Here is a 24,358-nt window from a genome sequence, read left to right on the forward strand (position 1 = left end):
TTTAGTTTCAGTGGAAAAGGCCGGGGGCATGCAAGTACACTTCAGATTAGTATAATGACTGAAATAACCTCCTCTAGTTTTGCACTTGTCTCTTGCCGTCACCATAACTCAACTTGTCCTTTTAGGTAATTAGACTTGATTTCCAATCTTTTATAAATTATTATGTAAGAGCGGTTCAAGAAAACTCGGCATCTCGTTCTTTCTAACATGAGGATAAAAGTTTTATTCGCCGCAATGCTGTATAAATGTGGGACAGATGAGGACCAAGTTTATTTTTTCTTCAGATTCTGATATTCTCTCTCTCATCCTTTCCACCCAACTTGTTTTCAAATCGTCTTTTCACGCTCACATGAATATGAATCTCACACTACTCTATTTGACATGAACAAACTTTGTGAAAAATGATTTTATAGGCAAGTTTGATGAAAATAATCTAGATTCATGTTATACAGTTCAATTGTCTATAACAATATATTTATCGAAAAAAGTTGTCTATAATAATATAGTGTGGATAAGGTATGCATATTTCGAATCATCTATCCGTATAAAGAGAAAATTGTGTAACCCATATAATTAGATTATTGACACTTGTCAAATTTCAAGGTAAGATATTTCTTTCTTTTCAATAAGTTATCAATTGTACATGTACATAAATGTCTCTTGAAAGAACTTTTGGTTTTTCATATGATTTTTGAGATAAAGTGTATGTGTTTGGTAACATTTATGTTCCAAGAGACTAATTCTTATGTAAAATAATTTTTTAATGTTTCTATGCTAAAAGATTGTTCTTTACTTTGAAAAATTGGCATTTGATAAATCCGTTGTGAAATTAATTTCATAACACTATTATAATAAGTTGGTGTTTAATAAACTCGTTTTAAGGTTTCAATCGAAACCAATTTTATCACTTTTGTTTATATTCTTTGGTGAAAACATTTTATTGATGTTCTTTTTCAATTTTTTTTTTTATCGATCATTTATAAAAGAATAAAAGAACGAATCGTTTGAACAAACGCATCTAACTCATTATTCCGTTCCCAAATAACAGAAGAAGAGCCAAAAACATTTTCTAAGAACATTACTAGACGCACTCACTAACTAATTACATGATTTCTCTCATTCTATAAATAAAGATAAGATAAAAATAAAAGGAGTTAACCTCATTTGGTAACTACATGATTTCTCTCTCTCTCTCTCTCTCTCTCTCTCTCTCTCTCTCTTAAATGGGTCATAGGTATTATTTTCTTGATACAGGAGTTTATCTATGGTGGCTCATAATTAAATTACAAAACACAATAATGTTGGGACACTTGTTTATTTATATTAGTGCTAATAACAACCACAATAGTTGTAATTGAAAGAAAGCTTTGTAATCAGCACAAGCTTGAACATACATTCCATCAATAATCACAAGCTAAAAGTTATAGAAGGATCAAGATAGTAGAGTCAAATAAGTGTCATTATTCACTCTCCTCAAGACCATAAGAGCCCCTAGTGATGCAAATTAAATGGGTAATTAGTTCATAAGTCCATATAATACTCAGTAAGAAATGTTTACTAGGCCATGCCAAAACACAATAGAGTTGTGATCAGTTACAATATATTATATACAGGAGATAAGCTATTAACTATGAAAGAAAAGAAAAAATGATAGAAACAAAATCAACATGAAACCAAGGATGAGAAAATGACAAAGACGAAGTAATAGTCACACTAAAAGCACACCGTTTGGTCGTATTTTTATATATAAAGGCTGAAGAGGATCAATTAAAAAGAGTTGCAAGAAAGAAAGAAAAAGGAATTATAAGAAAAATCAAACATTGGTGATGTTCAATACATTCTAGAAGACAAACAACGCACACATTTCTCGGATAAAGACATCGACACACTCAAGTCAATGTCACAAACTCTATTCTTTTATTTTTATTATTTTTTGTGCAAATGGTCACAATCTCTACTATGCTTGTTAGACATCCAACATGCAAAGTAGAGATTAATTAAATGATATTGTTTTATTTCTTCTTAGTAAGAAAATAAAAAAATAATTTATAATTTTTCGATCCAAATGTTTTCCAATAAAAATTTAGAGGACATGCATGTTGAGCTTCACAAATGCAAATTTCTTGTTTTAATAAGTAACCATGAATCAAGCCATAAAATAATGTTTTGAATAGAAAATAATAATAATGATTTGTTTTTTATTAAACTTGGATAAAATTTCCAAGTTTACCTTAAGATTTGCTTAGATTTTGTTGGGTGCAGACACCCAATCTTTTAACTCTCAAAATATCAAGGAGCTGTTTTTGGGTCATGCATCTTGAGCCATAAAATAATTTTTTTCTTTTTAAATGAATCAAGCATGAGAGTTGTGTAAGGTGTCTTCCTCAATGGACCTTGAAGAATTTCTAGAAATCATAATTGATAGCTACATTAAATAAAAATCTGAAAATTTAATTGAATTGAATAAATACAGTTGAATTTCGATTATAAAGGTAGGCACCAACTAAATTCAGCTCAAAATTTTGAATTTTAAAATTTAGAGATAAGTCTGTATTTGATTTCATTGCATTTCAAAGTCTGTAAGACCAAATAAAGATCTGACCAGAGTATATATTTATCTATCCAAAATAAGAAGATATCTCAATTATATTTTAAACAAAACATCATTTTCATGATAAATAGTTAACTGCAAATGCAACATCACTTAAACAACACACACTCCCACCAAATTTAATTCAATTTTCAAGTGATTAGTCTAAAATCAAGTGTTAAAGCTTTAATACTGTTTTTAGACTAATGGAGAACTTAAGGTTAATTTCTCGTTATTGTAATTGAGGAAATGGACATGCTAGGGGATGCGCATTAAATGTGTGAAGATATTTCAAAGAAAAACAAGTGTTTTGAGAATTTAAAAATGCATACCCAAATCAGTATTCCAACCGCCTTTATAAACAAATTAATATATTCCAAGATATCAGTATTTTCACTGTAATGGAATCCTAGCCCTAATTCCTATGTGACTTCTCTCTCCTGTTCCCTTATTATTTTAATGCTGTCAGCTCATCCCATAGCGTTAGCATATTACTTATAAACAGTAAATGACTTTGTTTCAGAGTTCAGATATCACCACACATTCAGTCCAGATTCTCAAAGGTAAGGCTTTGCCAAAACCCTAGTAGGTTTAGTTAATAATTTCACACTTTCCAACTTTCCAAGAACCCAATTAAAGGTAAAAGGACAGAACAAGAGCATGATCAATGATGCTCACGCGTACCATCATAATTATGCATTCAAAGTTAAATTAAGATGCTAATGATAATGCTCTTGATAATACCAAAGCCCATTATATATAATGCTAATGCTGAGACTTTCTCCTTTTATATTCAAATATATCTAAAGGGTGGTGGATCCAGAGAACTATGGTTATTTTTCCAGTTAACCAAAGCCTTGGAAATTGTTGTTAAGGGTGCTGGATGAGCAATTCAGTCTTGGAGATCTCTCATCCAAGTTAACTCAAGTATCAGGAAGTTTCACTCATGAATCTTCATAATAATATTTATTTGTGTAACTTAAAAAAAAAAAGAGAGATGTGGTAATATTGATTTATGGATATATATCTTAGGGATGGATTGGAATTGGAGTTTGAATTGTTTTTGAAATTTTGAAATATAAACCTCTTTCCCCAAGTAGCATGTATATATTTTAATAACTTTTAAAATATAAAGGATCCCAGTTGATGAAGAACCATGACCAAATTGTAACATTAGAATAGAAACCTAACTCCGAAGTTTGAATTCTCCATGCAAGTTCTCAGATCACCAATCCATGGGCTTATAGTTCCAAGGATAAGAAGCTTCAAACAAAATTTTTTTGAAAAGAGCAACCATACCTACCCTTTCAAATCATTCTTGCCTACCTTGAATTGGAATCTCCCTCTTTCCTTTTCTGCTTATTGGTCGAATTTTGTTCTTATTCTAATCAAGCTTAAAACTAAATTTAAATAAATTACAGCCGATTCTGATGTATTCGCAGATGGGTTTGAGTTAAGAATGAAAATGTCAAGCTCATAAAAAAAAAAGTGTGCTTGGTTGCATGGCTAATGTATATCACGTTAGACGATCAATCTTAGAGTTTTAATTCTTTTCTAGCATTCAGAGCTAGATCTGGATATTCCCAATGAAGCATGAAAGTTATGTATGATAGGTTTAATTTGTTCAGCAAGTAGAAGTTTGTAAAAGGAAAAAATGTGATGAGAAAGGTAAAATACTCTGGATTCAAGGCTATGCGGACCATGGTTGGGTTCAATTACCAGGTATAACGACACCTGGAGTGTATATATGAGCAGCTAGACGAAGTTGTTGAAGTTAAGCTATCAATATTTGAACTTTGCGTGGCGTATAGTTTAATACAGAAGCCATAAAATTACGCTATATAGAAGAAAATCCAAATCAGGAACAACTCATGCAATGGATACACCGAAGGAGCACCCAACCATGGATTCGGTTGTATCAGAACTCGAAGGCAACCTCCTCAGGAACCCTGACCCTTTCTCTTACTTCATGCTCGTTGCATTTGAGGCCTCTGGTTTGATTCATTTTGCTTTACTACTACTGGTCTGGCCGTTCATCTTCTTGCTGAACATGCTAGGCATGTATGGTGTTGGTCTCAAGCTAACCATCTTTGTTGCAGTTGCCGGAGTCTGTGAATCAGAGATTGAGACAGTGGCACGAGCAGTGTTGCCCAAGTTCTATATGGATGACTTAGATATGGAGGCTTGGAGGGTGTTTAGCTCCTATGAGAAGAGGGTAGTGGTGACTATGATACCTAGACTCATGGTGGAGAGATTCGTTAAGGAGCATCTACGTGCCGATGAGGTTATTGGAAGTGAGCTTGTGGTGAATCGTTTTGGGTTTGCTACTGGTTTTATCACCAGCCAAAAATCTACCGTCGCCATCTCTCCTCCTCCAGCCTTCCTATCTCTGCGCAAGGTGAGCGAATTGGTTTATTATCCAAAAACTGAGTCCACTACCTCCCCTCAAAAGAGAGGTATCTTGACATTTCTTCACTACACAATAGGAGTTAGAATCCACATTAGATATTCATGTGTAATGCTTTAACCTAACCCTAACGAGTCTTATATATATCTCTCCAGGAACAGCTCCATCAACTCGTTCGGCCAGTGCCGGTGATCTTCCATGACGGTAGACTAGTGAAGCGTCCGACACCGTCCACTGCACTTCTCATCATCCTATGGTTGCCACTAGGAATCATGGTAGCTACATTACGTATTATGGTGGGTGTGATGCTGCCCATGTCCATCACCTTTGACGTAACTCCATTATTAGGTGGCAAGATCATCGTTAAAGGCAAGGCGCCACCACCACCACCGACATCCGGCGAGAATGCCGGCGTTCTCTTCGTGTGTACACACCGAACCCTAATGGACCCAGTCGTCTTATCCGTTGTGCTTGGACGTAAGATCCCAGCTGTGACCTACTCCATTTCACGGCTTTCAGAGATCTTATCGCCAATACCCACAGTGCGGCTGACGAGGAGGAGAGATATCGACGCGAAGAACATAAAGAGAGAACTCACCAAGGGTGATCTAGTGGTCTGTCCTGAGGGTACCACATGTAGAGAACCATTTCTGTTGAGGTTTAGTGCACTGTTTGCAGAATTAACAGACAGGATCGTGCCTGTGGCTATGAACTACAGGGTTGGTTTTTTCCATGCGACCACTGCAAGAGGTTGGAAAGCGTTGGATCCCATTTTCTTCTTCATGAACCCTCGCCCAGTTTATGAGGTGACATTTTTGAATCAGTTACCAGTTGAGGCTACCTGCTCATCTGGAAAGAGCCCTTATGATGTAGCAAATTACGTACAGAATATATTAGCATCGACCTTAGGGTTTGAGTGCACCAATTTCACTAGGAAGGACAAGTACCAAGTGCTGGCTGGTAACGATGGAACCGTATCTGATACACCTTCAGCAGATCGTCTAAACTCCATTGAAGCTAGCTAGAATATTTGCTCTCATGGTGGCCTTTCTTTTGATTTTTGGTATGACCAAGCTAAATGGGCTGGGCTGGGCTGGATTGGGACTGATTGATGATGAAAGCCCATGATTTATCATTTCACAACTAGCCGAGTTCTGGGTATTACCCCTTGTTTTTCTGCCACTGTAATTATTTTTTTGGGGGTAAAATTGTAAAAATACTTTTAGATAGTTAAATATATGCCCGGTCGATCTCTGTCTCTTTCTGTAAGTCCTCTATTAAAAGATGCCACCCTCTTTGGTCGCTTAAATCAGCAAAGCCTAGATTTAAAACCATGTGAGTGACGGTGACACTTTATATGATCATAATAATGTGATTCACTTTTGCAATTCTCAACTAGACAACGACAGTGAATCGAACAACTTTATCTACACTAGAAAAATCACTTGCAGCTTTTCCATGAGATGATTAATGTCTAATAGAAACACATTTCTCAATGGTCCCAAAACTAAATGGTTCCAAGGAAATCATTTCCAGGGAATAATGTGATTTCTATGCTTAGATCTGAAAGCTATAAAAAACTCACTCACCAATATTTTCTGGCCTTGAATTAAATAAGAATCACTTAAACGGAAACCATCTACTTTTTCTTTTCTTCTTGTAATAACAAATCTCAGCTTCACACCAGAAGGTGGTTGATAAGGCAGGTTAGTAGGTTAGCGTTTGCTTATTGCTAGATGCTAACCATAAGTAATTGATAGCATAGAAATAATGAACTAAATGAAGTAGCTTTCTTGTAACATCATCAATAAAGGAAAAAACAGAACTTAGTTAGACCCATTTTCTAACTATGTTTAATCCTATGCTCCTCTTGGGAGTAGTAGACCAGAACATTATTAGGATTTAGGATAGGCTGGACCCATTTCCAACTACTAAGTGTCAAATCCTCGTTTTAGTCTAGTAGGCTGAGTCATTCCTAGTAAATAGACATGAATGAATGAATGAAAAATTAGTACTATTTGTCTATCGTATGAATTTATTTTAAATCCATTCTCTTCAATAACAACTATCATTATATTGTTATCGAATCTAACCAAGATGTAGAGCTAGAGCCACAAGCAAACTAGAGGTAGAACTAGTTGGGGTCTTGCATGTACGTCAAAGAGAAAAAGAAAGTCGGAGAAGATCAATCACTGGGTTGGTGAACTACCTCCAATGATAAAGTTAGTCTCACTAAGTGGCTTGTCAAACGGTGCTATTAATGCGCCGAGGTCTCCTTGTTCTTGGGTGATCAGCCCAAACTAAAGGCGTTGCATGAACCAAGTTGAACCACAAGTTTAGAGGGTTTTCCGTTGGACCAATGATCAGACCGGTTATTGGGGAATTTGGCCCAACCCATCATAACTCACATGAATGAATGATGGAAAAACTACAAGAGAGGCTTCTTGGGGGAGAGAGGGGTTGTGCTGTGTGGTGTTAGCATAAAAACTGCAGTAAACAACAAATAGAGATAAACAAACACCTGAGGGATTTGCGACTTTGCGTGTGTTGGGGAAAAGGGAGAAGAGATGGGGATGCGCGCGGGCCTGAAGGCTTCCGACAAAGGCTTGGTGGCTGGTAGGGGAACCCCAAAATGTTTTATGATGTTAATTTATGGGGACGACTGGAATATGGTTGGTGGGCAGTTACTGTGTGAAATTGAATCTCGAGCAAAATAATTTTGAATCGAGGGTTCTTTTTTGAGTTCGAGAATTGGTTTCACCAGCATTCTACTATTAAACCTGTAAAAATACTGGCTACTTATTAAGATCATTGCTTCATAGTTAAAACTTCAACTTCAATCGATAGTCTTGACTTCTAAAAAATTTATAGTCGGGTTAGGTAGGGTGTATCATTCTTTGGGTGGTTAAGATCTTATTTCCATTTCCTAGAAGGATTTTCTCCCTTTTTAAGCTTCAAGAGCTCCATCAGGACCATCAGGCAAATTTTATGGAAGCAGAAAAGGTTGTTTTGATGGCTTGATACGGATAGATGATGTAAAGTCGGGGTGCAGCTCAAGTTCTACTACCTGTTGCGTCTTCTTTTCTCTTGTCTCTACTCTCCAACAAAAGTCTGATCCCTTACTTAATTGCATCTACATGCCTTCTTGTCGAAAGGTGAGACCTTAAGACTCAGCAGCAGTCATCCATTAAATAATCAAATTGGCTTTTTGTTATCTTCAACTCATATTCAAATATTTCAACTGCTTCCACTCGATTGCATCTTCATTTTCCATTATCCATGCAGTAGCTGTCCTTTCACATATTACTGCGACAGTTTTAATTGTCATTCTCTCTTAAACCGTGTTTTCCCATAAGCTTTGTCGTTTCTTGGGTTGATTAACTGTACCATTAAGAAGACAAGAAGGTAGCTTTCCAAGGATTGCCTTTCACTGACGATTTTCGAGGTAGTAGATTCTGGTTAACTCAACCAAGTTTCCTTCTCAAGCAGAGATACAGATTCCAAAATTACTTCGACATTGGGGAATAAACAGTTGTAATTACTAATTAGCAAAAAGGAAGAATCGTTTCTAAATCAATTGACATCCAGCGGAGACATTCTTGATTCGTGAGGAAATGGAGCAGAACAGAGAGTATTCTGATATTCTCACACCACCTGGGCAAGAAAGTAACTTAATTTAGTTTGGATTCTGGTAGCCAGAAAGCCCATTACAACTTTTTATACAGGTGTAATCTCCATTTTTAAGGAGATCTCTCATCTCACCATTCCGTTGCAATTTTTTTTCTCTGCAACATGGATACTCTGGTTACTTTTCATCTGTTCTTCTTTTTTCTTCTGACCCAACTCTGCTTCTTCACTACTTGCAAGCAAACCCAGGCAACTTTCATCTTACCCCTGAAAACCCAGATAATCAGATCCAGTTCCATCCCCAACCAAGTAACTTTCCGACATAATGTGAGCCTAACAGCTTCTCTTACTGTTGGGAAACCCCCTCAGAACGTTTCCATGGTCATCGACACAGGAAGCGAGCTTTCGTGGCTTCACTGCAACAAAACCCCAAATCTAAACTCCACCTTCGACCGGCTTCGCTCGTCTACCTATACTGCAATTCCTTGTTCCTCCCGAACATGTACGAACAGAAGCAGAGACCTTCCAATACCAACTTCGTGCGACTCCAGAAAGCTCTGCCATGTAACGCTGTCCTACGCTGATGCTTCTTCCAGCGAAGGTAACCTCGCGCTCGACACGTTTCGTATCGGAAGTTCCGCCGCTCCAGGAATGATTTTCGGATGCATGGACTCGGGATTCAGTTCAACCGAAGAAGATTCCAAGACCACAGGATTAATGGGTATGAATCGAGGTGCTCTCTCGTTCGTTTCTCAGATGCGCTTTCAGAAATTCTCTTACTGCATCTCCGGCCGCGATTCCTGGGGAGTTTTACTGCTCGGCGGCGAAGGCGAAGGCGGTGGCGGCAACGGTAGCGGTGCCGGTTTTCCTTGGCTTGGACCATTAAATTATACGCCACTGATACAAATCTCGACACCATTGCCTTACTTCGACCGTTCCGCCTACACGGTTCAGCTGGAAGGGATAAAGGTGTCGGAAAAACTGCTCCCGCTGCCGAAATCGGTGTTTGTACCGGATCACACAGGAGCGGGGCAGACCATGGTTGACTCAGGAACTCAGTTCACCTTCCTACTCGGCTCGGCTTACAGTGCACTCAGGAACGAGTTCGTGGAGCAGACGCGAGGGGTGTTAACTGTTCTGGAGGATTCCAACTTCGTCTTCCAAGGATGCATGGATTTGTGTTTTCGGGTACCTCTGAATCGGTCGTCGACCCTGCCGAGTCTGCCGACGGTGAGTCTGGTGTTTCGTGGGGCCGAGATGAGGGTCACCGGTTCAGAAAAGTTGTTGTACAAGGTTGAAGGAGAAGTGCGAGGTACTGATCAGGTATATTGCTTCACGTTTGGAAATTCGGATCTGATGGGTGTGGAAGCGTACATCATAGGTCATCACCATCAGCAAAATCTGTGGATGGAATTCGATCTGCAAAATTCAAGGGTTGGATTGGCACCTGCTAGGTGTGCTCTCGCCATTCGGAGATTGGGTAAAGGCCTTTAGAGGATCTCTCTCTTTGTTTGTGTGTGTTTCACAGGAAGGGTTCATATATATATATATATATATATATACAGATACAGACGATATCGGGTCGAGTCAAAAGTCCAAGAGCACGTACACTGCTCACACACCGTAGAAGGGAAGGAGTTCACACTCACATTTAATGAAAGAGAGAACGAGGGTAGAATTGTTATTTTTCTCCTCTTTTTTATTTAAAGAAACAAAATTGTTTACCATAAATTTTGATCACCGTCATAGTTATGGTGAACGGCCGGCCGGAGTCGAATTTTCTGTTTTTGGTGCGTAAAAAGGAAAATTCTCTGTTATGTAAAGAGAGACAAACGTATGGCTGAATAGCAAGATAGCAGACCTATTTCTACAAAATTTGTGGCTGGGTCCATAACAGGACCATAAGCTCATATGCGTTGAGCCTGTGGAAAGGGGTCTGTCACCGTCATTAACCCTACCACTGTTCATGGAGTTAATCACGAGTTAAGATCACGACCAATGGCAAAACCAACGGCAGAGATTCTTCACTCTACGTTTGGTAGTTGTTTGTACGTGTCTATCGATCTATGTTGTATCTGCAAGAGTAGAATTAGATTTTCCGCTGCATGGTACGTGTCGCATAACTGCAGTAGGCCCCTCGTTATTTATTAATATTTGACAAAGAAGATATACTTTTCTACCAAAAAAAAATTGTGTTATTACTAAAATGGGTTAGCCTGTGTCTTTTTACGTGACTAACTCAGCCCAATGATGTTTTTCTTCTTTTTTTTTAATAAATAAAATTACCATGCATTAAACATCTGTAAGTACTTACAACTATTAGATGATGTTCTATTACAGTCATCCGTTAGATTAGATGTTATAAGAGCTAATTCTTCAAAATAAATTTAGAGCATAGAGTTTGGGATTCTGTTATAATTGACTTCTTTTGTTGTGTTGGCAAGTTTCATTAGCATAAGTAATTCCCCTGGGGCCATGGTCCACTTGACCCGAGGTAGAAGATCAAATAACTGTTGATAATTAGTCTATATTTCTTCTATCTCTATCCCATCATTGATTTGCTTTTCCACCTCTAATTGTAACCCAAAAAAGTGTTGCATCTAACATATCATTTGTACTTCGTTTTTCAAAATCGATAGACTGCAAGTGTCCATCATTGCATCTCCATCTGTGCTAGTTAAAAATCATTGCACAATCAACACATTTTTGTTATTTTACGGAATATTAATGCAAAAATTTTCTTATATTTCTTGAGGCGCCACATGATTAATGTACATTGCTACATTTACTATTCTTTCCTCCTCTTTTTTTAGTTTAAAAGCTACAATCCAATGTTGTAGGTGTGCTACCACTTTTTCTTATTAAAAACCTTATCGTTTCTTTATTTCTAAATGAAATAATATGAGATTACGAACACAAACATAAACCATTTGATACTAGACATATTTAATTGTGACTGAGCACATATACTAGACATATCATTCCAGTTTTTCATGCGTAATCCCAATGGTCTTGCTGCATGAATTCTCTTCACCCATTCACAAGAGAGTAGTATATGCCATATTGTTTCCATTTCCTTCCTGCATAAAGCACACTCAGGCTGAGTTGAGTATGCGACTATTGAGCTAATTTTGCCTGCACCGGTAGCCCTACATTTAAGCTATGCCAAAAGAAAACTTTAAATTTTGGAAATTTTGGGTGTATCGGTAGTTTCCACCAATTCGTAAACTAATAATCATTGGTCATGAAACGTTGTTGACTATTTCCCTAAAAACCAATTTGACTGAGAATTCTCTATTTAGAGAAATTGATGAGGACGAAAAATCTTCTTGATCCGACATAATTCTCCATGTAAAACATTGTTTGTCTTGGGAAGATTTTCTCTTTATCGGCTTCTATTGATATTGTTATTCGTGATATTTTGTAACTAGCTTCATATTTTAAGGTTTGTAAATTTTATTTTACTTCTAGGACCCTTAATATTCTTGCAGATGTCCTAGTCATTTAATTGTTTGGTTGATTTCTATTACCTATAGCTTCGGTTCCACCTCTATAAATAAATTTTCTATCAAAAAAACAAATCAGCCCAATGGACTTAGTTTCTAAATTCACATGTAGATGTTAAACCTTGATTTCTGCATTTATTATTTTTTCTGCTCGTTTATCTTACATTCAAAAAGCCAATGCAAGGTTGATCGCTAGTAAACCTCATACTTTTTAGTATAGAAATTATGGAATCCACGATATAGTATATATAATATTCTCATCCTTTATATATAAAAATTGCCCTTTTCAGGAAAAAAAAATCATCCAAACCCAAAGGGATAAAATTCCGCTATAAGTCTGGATTGGGTTTTCCTCCTTTATCTTTCATTAAGACGTGTGGTCCATTGGAATTTTCTCTCTCACTTTAAACAATTTGTGGAAATTGGTAAGGAACGAAAAAAATCTTATTGACGAGCATGTATGAAATTGTGTAGTACAAATTATCCGAAAGTCAAGATTGTACTACAATTGCAGGACAACAAACGAAAAATGGAGTAATTAATACAAAAGGATAATCCCATGTTACAAAAGAAAAGCCCAAATTACATATCAGGAAGAGAAAGCTTCTTTCCTGGGTTAGCGTGTCTGCTCTGGGCATGGCTTCCTCATTGAACTCTCCCAAGTCAACGACGAAGACTTCGTTGTTCCTGTCTCTCCTCTTGTCTCTGCAATTCTCCCTTATCAGAGGCCATGGAGGGGATGCTGGTGACGATAGCTCAAACATCGATCTGCACTCCAAATCTCTGATTCTAACAAAAGTATGGTGTCTCATAATCATGCTGGTGAGCACTTTTGCCGGTGGAGTCTCTCCTTACTTCTTCCGATGGAATGAATCCTTTCTGCTGATGGGCACTCAGTTCGCCGGCGGTGTTTTCTTAGGGACGTCTCTTATGCACTTCTTGAGCGATGCTAGCTCTACTTTTGAAGATCTAACAACCAAATCCTATCCTTTTGCCTTTATGCTGGCCTCCGCCGGTTATCTCCTTACCATGTTTGGCGATTGTATCATAAGCTACGTAGTCAACGGACCTGCAAGAAGGGATAAAGTGGAGGTGGTAGAAGTCGACGAAGGAGGTGAAGGAGTCACCGGAAAGGAGATGGGCACCGTCGACGTCAACCCAATTCTAGTCAAGACATCTTCATTTGGGGATACTTTGCTGCTAATCCTCGCCCTCTGTTTTCACTCTGTTTTTGAGGGCATAGCCGTTGGAGTTGCAGGTAAGCTTTTGTTATGTGTCCCAATTTGATGTATGGGTGCTAGATTGTTCTAGCAGCTTCAAGTTTTTAGAGCACTGGGCAGGTCGTTCGTTTAATTTATTTCCTCTTGAATCAATTTGGGTATGTATCAATTGAACATGATCTGCAAGTAAGTGTGAACTCATTATTTGCAGGGACCAAAGCAGAAGCATGGAAGAATCTTTGGACAATATCATTGCACAAAATATTTGCAGCTATTGCCATGGGGATTGCATTGTTGCGTATGTTGCCAAAGAGGCCATTTGTAGCTACTGTTGGTTATTCTTTCGCCTTCGCTATTTCAAGTCCTGTCGGAGTTGGTATCGGAATAGCCATTGATGCAACAACACAAGGAGCAGTGGCAGATTGGATCTATGCTATCTCCATGTCTATCGCAACTGGTGTTTTCATATATGTTGCCATCAACCACCTTATCGCCAAAGGGTTCAAACCACTACAACCCAGCAACTTTAACACCCCTTTCTACAAATTTTTTGCTGTTCTTCTTGGTGTGGGAGTTATAGCAGTTGTGATGATTTGGGACGCTTGAACTTCCAATAATTAGTGTCTTTTCTGGGAGTGCTTATTACGATTTGCAATGTATAGACAACATAGCTTACGTTTGTAATCCTTAATTTTCCTCCACATTCCAGCCATGCATGAAATTTAAAACTATTTTCCAGCTTCATGTATGTAATCTGTATCCAACCGTTGACAGGCTTGTGGACTTTGTTTCTTTTAAGCTAATTCCATGCTTCAACGTTTGAATTTTTTTCGAGGCTTCCACTCCCAACCCTTAACAGACGATTTTAAATTTGGTAGCTTCTCTTAAGGGAAACAATGAATTTTATCTCCAATTTGCTAATTAATATACTCTGCTATCATCTACCAAGTAATAACCACGAACATGATTCTCAAATGATCCACCACCCCAAAACTGTTTGATACCTCGAGGATGCCTAATGGAAAGGGTTTTGGAAGAAAAAACAATTCTCTGCAAAAAAAAAAAAAATCAATAGTCTTTTAACAGAGAATGTTTTCCCAGCTTTTGTATATTAAGGAGGTTGTGAGATAATTGACTTTTCTTCTCGTCCATTTTCTTATAAATGAGTGATACGTGTCCATAAATCATATCAAAGGGTTTGAGGTATTTGGACAATAAAAAATTTAATCTAATGGTTGTCCGAACCATTTGTTTTCTTGGTAGAAGTCATTTTTTTTTTGTGGATATGACTTAAGGCCTCCAATATTTCATCCTAGGTCGGTCAGCCCCTGGATTTGAGGTTCATTGCGTGCACCATGATTCACATCCTCAAGTGAGCTTTTTTATAGTAATGCCGCCAAGTGGGTGCGAACCCAAGACATCCCTAGGGAAGTTGGATCTTTAACCGCTTTAACATATGGCTATATAAAGCGTTGAATAAACCAATCATTTTTAAAGTTAGCAAGAAATATAAACTATTTTATTAACTTATAATCAATTATTTCCATCCTCATTATATATATTTTTTTCATAGAATCCTTACAATTAATTAAATCTAACACACATTTTTTTCTTACGAAACTTCTGATTTAAAAAATATTCATATTTATCACATTTACTTTCGTGCACATTTTCCCTTTTCTTGGAGGAAGAAAAGATATTTTCTTTTTAAAGCAGCATTGGAAAATTTTTTCTACGGTGGAACTGTGGAAGTAGCATCCGAAATATTGAATCTTTGTAAAAAGGGAAGAAGCTAAGGTCAATTTTGTACTGGTGAGTGGTGATTATTAAGGGGAAAAAAGACCGATTCTGATATTTTATTTACCCAGCCAGCTCTCTGCAGAAATCACCGATAAACTCAGAAAAGAGGAAGGACCAAACGGACTAACGGAGACGCCGTCGTGACAAACGCCGGTGGCTCCAACTTCGGCGACCATGACAAATCGTCGCCTCCCATTTCAGTTCCACACGAGTGCTTCCTCGTCGCTTCTCTGCAGGGATCGATCGTCCTTCTCTTTCATTAGCGGCGACAAGTCTGTTTTCCGGTTTTCTTGCTGTCCTTAGGAGTTAGCTCTCAACTGATAAGACCGCTTAAGCCTTTTCTGCGCCTGCAGACCTATCGTGTTTGTGAATTCCGGTAACCATGAGGCGGGGCTGCCGCATCTCTCTTCCCGTGCTCGTGGTTTTCTCGGCAATTTGCTACATTTATTACACCACCATCTTCATCATCATAGAAGGCTGGCTTGGTCTCAGCACGTCTTCGGGTCTATTGAACGCTTTCATTTTAACGTTTACAGCTGGTATGTGCGTCTTCAATTACGCCGTTGCAATCCTCAGGGACCCCGGCGCTATTCCACCTAATTATGTGCCCGACATCGAAGATACCAAGACGCCGATCCACGAGATCAAGCGAAAGGTCAACACTTCTTTCAGAATTTTTTCCATCCCTTAATTTTTATCGAATTAGCTAGGTGTTCTTTATGGTAGTCTTGCAATTTCAAGAATTAGGGTTCGCTGACTCAGTCTTTCTTGTTGATCTCTAATGGGCTGTCATTTTTGTTTGAATAAAATGGTGGTATAGTCTGTAGACCAATAAATCTAGCAAGAACATTATCATGCTAATTAATTTTATTTTTTCTTCTGTCAGCTAGAATGTCTTTTCGTTTTTGACAGAGGCTATGAGAATAAACCTCAAAACTTTGAAAACGAAATCATAGATGTGGTTTTTATGTGATGGGAGTTCCTGGGAGAGTTGGTTCGCATTCCGCTGTCAATTATCAATTAATGGATCGAGGGTCTTCTTACCATCCTTATGATGTTTTTCTTATTAAATGACTGATCAAGGGTCTTCTCCTAGCCATTCTTTCTGTCTTATTAGAGTTGAATAGGACTTGATGAAACTGTAGTACCGCAGGTCGTACGATCAATTTGCTGAGATTTGGGTGGCCTCGGGACAGAAATTTCCGTTCTGCAATCTGCTTCTTAGCATGAACTCTTTTAGAGTTTTAAAACAACCTCTCCCCCACCCTTTTTCCTGTCTTTTTTGTTAATTTCTAACTCCAGATTACCGCTATTTGGGTGATTATAAAGCACAATCTGTTTTTCTTTAAAACCTCTCCCCCACCCTTTTTTTCCTGTCTTTTTTGTTAATTTCTAACTCCAGATTACCGCTATTTGGATGATTATAAAGCACAATCTGTTTTTTCTTTTTTCTTTTTGGGTGAAAAATTATAAAGCATAATCTTTGTAGTTCACCATTGAGCCTTTTTATTTTTTTATATTTTTTTATTGGGGGTGGGGATAGGGGGAATGGTTTATACAGGACCCCATAATTTTGCTGATTAATGTTGGATATGATACTAAACTAAAGGATATTGACATGCTATTTAGTTTTCTTCACCCTCCCAATCAATTGTGATAATGAATGGTTCTTCATCTCCATTTTCATTTCGTTCCCACACAAGCTGCACAGAAGGCTAGAAGAGTTAGTATGATTAACTGTCAATCATTCATCATCTTAGATGTGGACCTTGTGGTTTTTGTTGTAGCTAGTTTACTAGAAGAGTTAGTTTGATCAACTCAATCATCACCATAGATGTGGACCCTGTGTGTTTTGTCATTAATGAGTTTATATTGCATCAGAGGTCAGCAGAGTCTTGACCAAGCAAAGTGGAACAGGTCTGACTTCTCATCTCTTAGACAGCATGGTGAATGTAATTTTCTTAAGGTTGGAGGTTTCGTTTGGGGTTTTGGTTTCAACCCGTCCCAAAACTAAATTGTTTCAGTCAAACTGAAGTTTCAGCCGAAACTTGACATTTTTTTCTGTGGATTTCGATGTTGGGTTTGATGGGCCAAAGGCCAATGAATAGTCATGAAACCTGTAGGGCAGGTCATTTTAGTTTCTTTAAACATATCGGAAGTTCACGTACAAAATGTATGGCAGCTCATTTAGCCTATGAACATTCTCTGATATGGCATATTCCTTACATTGTGTTATACTAGAATATATAGTTTGGGTATATTAGGAATGATTCAGCATCAAAATGTAAACCATTTCATAAATCATACATCAAACTTTATTTGTTATAGAGAACCAACATTTGAGAGTTGTCAACACAGGCATCAATACACCCCTATCCCATCCTGGAGTCCTGAAGGATCTAAACTTCCAGTATTGATGAAAGTTGGATGAGATCAAATGCACTAGCCGTTGTCAAGCCAAGTTGGCTTCCAACTGTATCAGATAAGCTGACCATGTCATAACATGGTGGAAGAACCATTCGAAGTCATCCATGTATTTACCAAGTCATGAATGAACTAGAGGTACCCTTAGAGTATGAAGCCTATTGAATATGAATGGAAGTGACACAGATACAATGCTATCATCTTGCTCATCAGGTGGTATGATTTGGCCATGTAGGCCTCACAAGTAGCTTTAGCCCTTTATGTGTGGGGACACATGGATTGTGGCCCTTATCATCCCCACCAACCTGAGACTCAAAAGGTGGGAGTTCCTAGGGATGCACAACACCTTTCAAGGTGCCGTATACTTGTCCTTGTTGGTACCATTTGACTAGCTATCATGGGTTCGGGCTACCACCAGCCTGATCCATGATTAAGTCTGCCGGATCCTTCACCCACTGGTCTAGGGAATCATCCTCATCATTTTAGTGAACCTGGAAAATATTGGCAAGTCCGATTTGATCATTATCAGCCTCCAACCTTGAAGTATGTACTGCATCTTCCGCTTTTTGTTATAATGCACCAACACCAACTGCTTCAGCCTTTTGTGTTCCAATTGGTTTCGCTCTTGCTGTGGGTAAGTGAGAATGTACACTCGCATCTAGAGAGGTGGACAAATTTGAGGGAGGACCTTGTCATCTTGATTGCCATGTTTGTCAATTAGATGTTCCTTTCCCACTGAGCACCCACCAGTAAGCTGCTTTGGAAATTAAGAATATTAGGAATACTGAATACATAGTATCTGTGTGAATCAATGGAGACAATATGATAAATAATCCAGTGGTCCTACTAGGGTTTGCAGATTCTCCAAAGCCACTACAACTGCACAATTTATTTTGTTAGTTGCAATACAACTACACAGTGGAAACTTACAAGAGCATCTCTAAAGTTCTTTATCTACACTCATTTTAGGCTTTCCTTGCATTAGTATTCATTTTGATTAATTAAATTCTGTACAAATTAGTGACTATCAAGTCTTACCTCATTGTGCATTTTTCTCCTTATTTTTCCGTGACTTCTGGTAGTGCTTTCTCAATCCTAAGGTGACGGTTCTAGTGAAATCTGGGATTGAAATAGTATGCTGTAAATTTGCATTGCAATGCTTATGAACATTTAAGTAATCTTTTACCAAGCATACATGAAACCACCAGCTCTATGTAGTTGATGAGTCGAGTTCTTCTCCCATTGATTCTCTATGATTTTAAGGTATGCCTTTTCACTTTGAGGTGTTGCAACTCTCGTGCGCTCCTTTATTAGCTCCATAGTTGTCAGGGCACTGCCTAGCAGTTCAGATGGATTTTCTGGGGTCTAGGTGACTTTCAACTTAGTGGGTATTGAACCAAGTTGCTCTTATTTATGCCAAATAGTATTTAAATTATAAGATACTATTCATAAGTAAGCAAATACCTCCCTCTTATTTGAATCCAATACAAATAGTAAAAAATAAACTTCCAAAAGGAGAGTTGGGATTTTGCTCTACCTAATTTAATTCAGATTTAAGCAATCTTGGATTTGTTGGGAAGCTGGTTTATGCTCTTATGTATTATAAAAAATCTCATGTGAATGAATCATTTGACTTGTCAAACTTAGAGAACGAGAACATTTTTAGAGCAATTTAATGGTTTACAGATAAATCATATTTTCTATGAACAATATTAGCTAATTGTGAAACTAGGTATACCAGGAAAGTGACCAATTCCATGAACATTATAAACTAAATGGATGTTTCAAATGTCGAATAGTTTGCTTCTTCAGCTCTGCTTTCAGTTCTACATTGATTTTTTAGAACTTCTTGTAGCTTAAAATTGATTTTGGATGACTTGATGCAACTTAGTTTTGATTTTTCTTATCGTATAAGTATACAGTATGTACCCCCAATAATTTTAGGAAAGAAGGAAAGTGAAAAATAACATCTGGGAACCTTGTCTCCTAAGCATTTGGGAAACACTCTTCCTAATATAAATAGCTAAGCTGCCACCTATTAATTGTAGAGAAGGATCTCTTTAATGAAAAGCAACATCCGTGGCATAATGAGGTTCTCATCTCAGCAACTATAAAAAAAAACCTACTATGGAATTAATAAATACCAGCAGTAGTTTGGAACCCTTTAATTTAAGTGCCCTGCCCCCAAAAGAGCGCACTGCAGTTGAATGGTAATTTAGCTTTAGTACTTGAACACATAATTTGAGTTAAAAGAATTCTTAAATAAGCATTAAGAATGAAATAGACATCAAATTATAAACCATAAAATAGTGCATACCTTCAAGTTGCAATATCCTCCAAATGATGTTCTGCAACAAGTCAAAAGCCAAACTTGTGGCAACAAATTTAGTGGACACAAGCAAGATTTGGGTTGTATTTTGATAAATTAAAAAAAATACTAATAATAACAGATAAGAGTTTTTGTGAAGGCATTGCGAATACCCACCAAGTGAAGTGACTCTAATTGAGATTTCATCCAAAATAATGCAACTTTTATTAATGGTTTGTAATAGTTTCCCCCTAGACAAAACTTTGATGCAAGATTTCCAAAATATCAACCGAGAAAATGTACTATTTCAGTATTGTGACCCTTCTTCTTGTCTTGAAATTTGGAAGATGGGCAAGATCTTGTAGAGACCTCATACTCTTCATAGAAACAAGTGGTACTGCTTCATTATTAGAGGCTAATTGCAAATAAATCCAAACCCACTAATTGGTAAATGAAGGTTTAGGAACTTAGAAACTACCTGTGAAAATAGAAACTAAACTAAATACTAAATCCTGCGCGAAAAGACAAATTGGGTTTCTGAATTATTTCTTTACAGCTCTATCTCTTGGGATAAAAATCTTCATGCAACTAGTTTTTAAACCATCCACCATACAACTGACCATGGGGCTCACCAGATCTGGAACATATCCTGGAAAATATACTCTATTTAACAGCTGGCTGATATTCCATCCAAATCTGGAAATTGGAAATTATAATTCTCTTGCATTCTATATTGTGCTACCTTATGAGATACTCCATTGAACCCTTAAAACATTGCCACATAAGCATACCTGGTTGTCTCCCACAATGATACTAGTCTTCCTTTGGATTCCTCCTGCTGCACTTGGACCTTTGATCTACATCACCACCACCAAGCATCGCATTTCTGTGTTGACAACTTTATTAGCTCCATGGCAGCATCCAATGTCTCATGGTAGGCTTCTTCTCTGAATCTACCATAATCAGCACCCTTAACAATACCTTCAGTATGAAGATCTTCGAGTCCTGTCAGAACTGGTCAGCAGAGGTAGCTGACTGCTCCTTTGTACTGCCTTTTCCCCTGGTGAACCTTACTCCTTCCAACTAAATCAATCCTCACTAGGAAACATGGATTCAAGTCAACCATTTGGCGTTTGAGTAATGTCTGGCCTCAAATATCCTTTGCACCTCCTCAATATAATGGAAAATAAAACCCAATCAACAACAAATTTAGTAACCTATCTTGCCTGTTGGACCACAGCAGCTTGCAAGGATTTCTTTCCCATTCCTTATGCATGGGATCAATGCAATAGGCTGCACGTCGTCCAAACTCCAAAAGATGTGGAGCCTACTGTTGCACTTTGTCATCAATCTCTCCCCTCCTTTCTTAAAGATTCTTTTGTGGTCCATTGCCACCTGGACATTTGTAGTACAGCATCCCCCATAACTTCTTATAGCAACTTGTAGATATACATTGCATCCTTTTTGCCCATGGTAGCATCGACTGATTTTTGGGAGGACAATCTTGTCATCACAATAGACCAAGAGGATGATAACAAACCATGTAGAACCTGTTGAACCCTCTTGAATCCACCCCACATGGAAGTATTTTGTTCCCAAAGCTTATTCAAATACTTTGTCTTGCCCCTACTTGGGAAATATCCCTTGGTGAACTGAATCATCATTTCTCATGATCAATGTTCTTTCAGGGTGGGGATCTGAGATATTGCCAGAAGTGTTCTTTCTTTAAGCCTCCTCGTGCTCATCATTGCCGTGTTTGTAAGAGATGTGTTCTGCGAATGGTATGTAAGAATTATATCATTACTGGTACCTAGTTGAATTTTCTAGTGCCGATTTTGTGTTGAATTTGTCCATCCGTTGCTTGCAGGACCATCATTGTATATGGATCAATAACTGTGTGGGACATGCTAACTACAAGGTTTTCTTTGTCTTCGTGACATATGCTGTAATCTCATGCATGCACTCCCTGGTATGATTTAATAATCTTTGGCGAAGTGTGTGGCATATTTGCTGTCATCAATTACTTGTGTTAGAGAGTTAGTTCCTTTTCACCTTGTTGCATGCCTTGCCAAGTGGCTCTGTGATATACTAAATACTACAAAACATAACCTGGTTTCAGGTATTGCTTGTGGGTAGTGTCACTCATGATACTCAGAAAGACGAGCAACTAAGTGAAGGCTCAATAAAAACTGCTTATGTAAGTAATACAAGTATGTGTATGGTTCTTCAAGCACCATCTTACTTGTTTGTAGTTCTGCTCAAGTAGTTGCTCTTTGTAGATCCTATCTGGTGTGCTGTTGGCTCCTTTGACTGTGGCACTAAGTATCCTCTTGGGTTGGCATATATACCTCATTTTGCATAACAAGACAACAATTGAGGTTTGAAGAATATAATAATATAACTAGTATTTGTTTCTGTTCTTCCTTGGTCCATTCAATTTAGATATCCTTCTTAGTGGTTATGGACTAATGGTATGTGATTTATGTGCCTATATTCATGCAGTATCATGAAGGAGTAAGAGCAATGTCTCTAGCAGAGAAGATTGGGAATGTCTACAGGCATCCTTATGACCTTGGTCCTTATGAAAATCTGACATCGGTAATATTTTTATTGTATTTATTTATTTCATAACCTAGGACACAGGTGGTTATATATCTAAAATCTGTTTCTCCAGAAGCACAAAGTAATTGAAAATTGACCTTTCACACTTTAAACATGTTTCCACTAGTTTCAACAGAAAGTGGTTGGAATCCATATGATATTATCTTCTTTAGTTAAGTGTATAAAAGGTGGTTTTTCTTGCTCTCTCTCTCTCTCTCTCCCAGGTACTGGGCCCAAGCATTTTCACCTGGATATGTCCCACGTCAGGACACATAGGCTCAGGCCTCCGGTTTCGAACTGCCTACGATCAGACAAATTTCATATCAACTTCGAGATAGACCTTCCAAGTAGCTTTGTCTCTGGACACCTGAGGAGTTGCTCTCAATGTGGACAGATGCAGTTAGGATGTGAATGTGAAACAAAGGTTGGTTTTTCATTTCAACCACCACTGCATGTAAACTGCGCTGCTTGTGCATTCCCATGTCCTGTGATTGGATCAAATCCTTGGATGGTCCATGTTCATCAGTATAGAGAAAGCCAAATCATCAAGAGTTTGCAAATTGTTAGTGAACATACTAGATCTGATGTTTGTAGAGGCAGACTTTTACATGGAGTTTTTCAAACAACTTGGCTGATTTATGATACCATGTAGAGGGGGATCTCATTTGCCCCGCTTACTCACTAGTCTTGGCTGATTGATTCTTTCTTTTTTCCCTTCGGTTTGGGACGGGTGGCTATGTATTTGAGAAAAAGAGGTAGAAAGTGTCCTCAAAAAAAGGTGGATTCTAGAAGACATTACAACAGGAAAGAATAAAAACAATGTAATGATTATAACAATGTATTTTTTTTCTTCTTTTCCTTAAATTACAGTTGAGGAATGAGATGTATTTCGGCTTTTTTATTCATGAAATTTGAGTATGTGTAGTTTGATTCATGTGGATCATGCTGGTTCCACATTTGAGACCATGATCATGTAGATTTGGTATACGCAGTCTAGCCTGGGACTGTAGAGTTGAGAATGGTGCAAGGTCCTGATGGTGATCGGAAATTCTTTGAACACGCTTGGTCGATGGTATCAGCAGCTATGTTGGATTACGTACCAAGATTATGCAGGTTCTGACAGGCTTCAAGGAATTGGAATTGGCCAATTTTTGTGAGCTGTGATATGCAGAGTGGAGTTGAATATAAGCAGAAGCCTGAAGTTGATCATTAAATGTTGAAAATGAATGGTTGGATAATTGTTTGAACATGCTTGGCTTATTTTCACTCTTTTGCTGGTTGAACTTTGCTTGTTAGTCTCGTATTGCCCCTCAATAAATGCGTTTCTTACTCGTGAAAGGAAAAAAAAATGGTTTGATGAGCTTTTGTCATAGTGGTGGCAATTTTTTTTGTGAGTGTATGTGACTTGTTTGATGATGACAGGAAAAATTATAATTTTGCACAGCAAAAACAGGTTTAATAGTTATGTTATAAAAAAAATTTAACCTATGGACTTGATCAAGCCTTACAATCCCTGGATGTGACACGTAAATGACTACAGCTTTGGAATTAAATTTTTCCAGAGAAATTGTGTGCAACTCCTCAAGATACTTGGGGGAAAAAATGGAGAGTTTATTAAAGGAGCGTTATAAGTGTCATGCTATTCCCACTTGACAGAAGAGCCAGAGCTACCATCCCCAAAAGGAGGACTGGGGAGGAAATAATTCTGTACCGTTTAATTGTCCTACTTCGAGGGCTTGGGATACATTGCCTTGGAAGCTATTCCAGAATTCTAAGGCAGTGTTTGGCATGGTTTTTGTTTTTTACTTTTTTTTTTTTAAATAAATAGAAATAATAGTGTTTGGTACTATTTATACAGTCTACTTTTATTTAAAA

At 37.8% G+C, this 24,358-nt stretch overlaps 4 protein-coding genes across 4 annotated transcripts; all 4 read left to right on the forward strand.

The window, feature by feature from the left end:
- The first annotated feature begins 4,479 nt into the window (after positions 1 to 4,479).
- On the forward strand, positions 4,480 to 6,183 carry LOC149027282 (glycerol-3-phosphate acyltransferase 5-like). The gene is made up of 2 exons (XM_089146610.1): positions 4,480 to 4,988; positions 5,153 to 6,183. The coding sequence occupies exons 1-2, from the start codon at positions 4,494 to 4,496 to the stop codon at positions 6,020 to 6,022; spliced, it is 1,365 nt and encodes a 454-aa protein (XP_089002736.1). The 5' UTR covers positions 4,480 to 4,493; the 3' UTR covers positions 6,023 to 6,183.
- A 1,796-nt stretch (positions 6,184 to 7,979) lies between these two features.
- Positions 7,980 to 10,290, forward strand: LOC149027283 (aspartic proteinase PCS1-like). Its single transcript, XM_089146622.1, has one exon. The coding sequence runs from the start codon at positions 8,790 to 8,792 to the stop codon at positions 10,116 to 10,118; it is 1,329 nt and encodes a 442-aa protein (XP_089002748.1). The 5' UTR covers positions 7,980 to 8,789; the 3' UTR covers positions 10,119 to 10,290.
- Positions 10,291 to 12,699: 2,409 nt separating this feature from the next.
- On the forward strand, positions 12,700 to 14,088 carry ZIP2 (ZRT/IRT-like protein 2). Its single transcript, XM_089146634.1, has 2 exons — positions 12,700 to 13,388; positions 13,562 to 14,088. The coding sequence occupies exons 1-2, from the start codon at positions 12,767 to 12,769 to the stop codon at positions 13,954 to 13,956; spliced, it is 1,017 nt and encodes a 338-aa protein (XP_089002760.1). The 5' UTR covers positions 12,700 to 12,766; the 3' UTR covers positions 13,957 to 14,088.
- A 1,028-nt stretch (positions 14,089 to 15,116) lies between these two features.
- On the forward strand, positions 15,117 to 23,832 carry LOC149027285 (DHHC-type zinc finger family protein). The gene is made up of 7 exons (XM_089161226.1): positions 15,117 to 15,805; positions 21,571 to 21,663; positions 21,750 to 21,851; positions 22,002 to 22,079; positions 22,162 to 22,260; positions 22,385 to 22,480; positions 22,708 to 23,832. Exons 1-7 carry the CDS (start codon positions 15,533 to 15,535, stop codon positions 22,819 to 22,821), a joined length of 855 nt encoding a protein of 284 aa, XP_089017352.1. The 5' UTR covers positions 15,117 to 15,532; the 3' UTR covers positions 22,822 to 23,832.
- The last annotated feature ends 526 nt before the right edge of the window (positions 23,833 to 24,358 follow it).

This window comes from Hakea prostrata, chromosome 1 (assembly GCF_041222555.1).
Source record: "Hakea prostrata isolate BN-2017 chromosome 1, UWA_Hpros_2, whole genome shotgun sequence".
NCBI lineage: Eukaryota > Viridiplantae > Streptophyta > Magnoliopsida > Proteales > Proteaceae > Hakea > Hakea prostrata.

Bases quoted from the DNA above. Each gene is read 5' to 3' on its own strand.
- LOC149027282 (XM_089146610.1), top strand. From the start codon at position 4,494: ATGGATTCGGTTGTATCAGAACTCGAAGGCAACCTCCTCAGGAACCCT. The intron at 4,989-5,152 runs GTGAGCGAATTG...ATATCTCTCCAG, and splicing joins CCTTCCTATCTCTGCGCAAG to GAACAGCTCCATCAACTCGT.
- LOC149027283 (XM_089146622.1), top strand. From the start codon at position 8,790: ATGGATACTCTGGTTACTTTTCATCTGTTCTTCTTTTTTCTTCTGACC.
- ZIP2 (XM_089146634.1), top strand. From the start codon at position 12,767: ATGGCTTCCTCATTGAACTCTCCCAAGTCAACGACGAAGACTTCGTTG. The intron at 13,389-13,561 runs GTAAGCTTTTGT...CATTATTTGCAG, and splicing joins CATAGCCGTTGGAGTTGCAG to GGACCAAAGCAGAAGCATGG.
- LOC149027285 (XM_089161226.1), top strand. From the start codon at position 15,533: ATGAGGCGGGGCTGCCGCATCTCTCTTCCCGTGCTCGTGGTTTTCTCG. The intron at 15,806-21,570 runs GTCAACACTTCT...ATGTTCTTTCAG, and splicing joins TCCACGAGATCAAGCGAAAG to GGTGGGGATCTGAGATATTG. The intron at 21,664-21,749 runs GTATGTAAGAAT...CGTTGCTTGCAG, and splicing joins AGAGATGTGTTCTGCGAATG to GACCATCATTGTATATGGAT.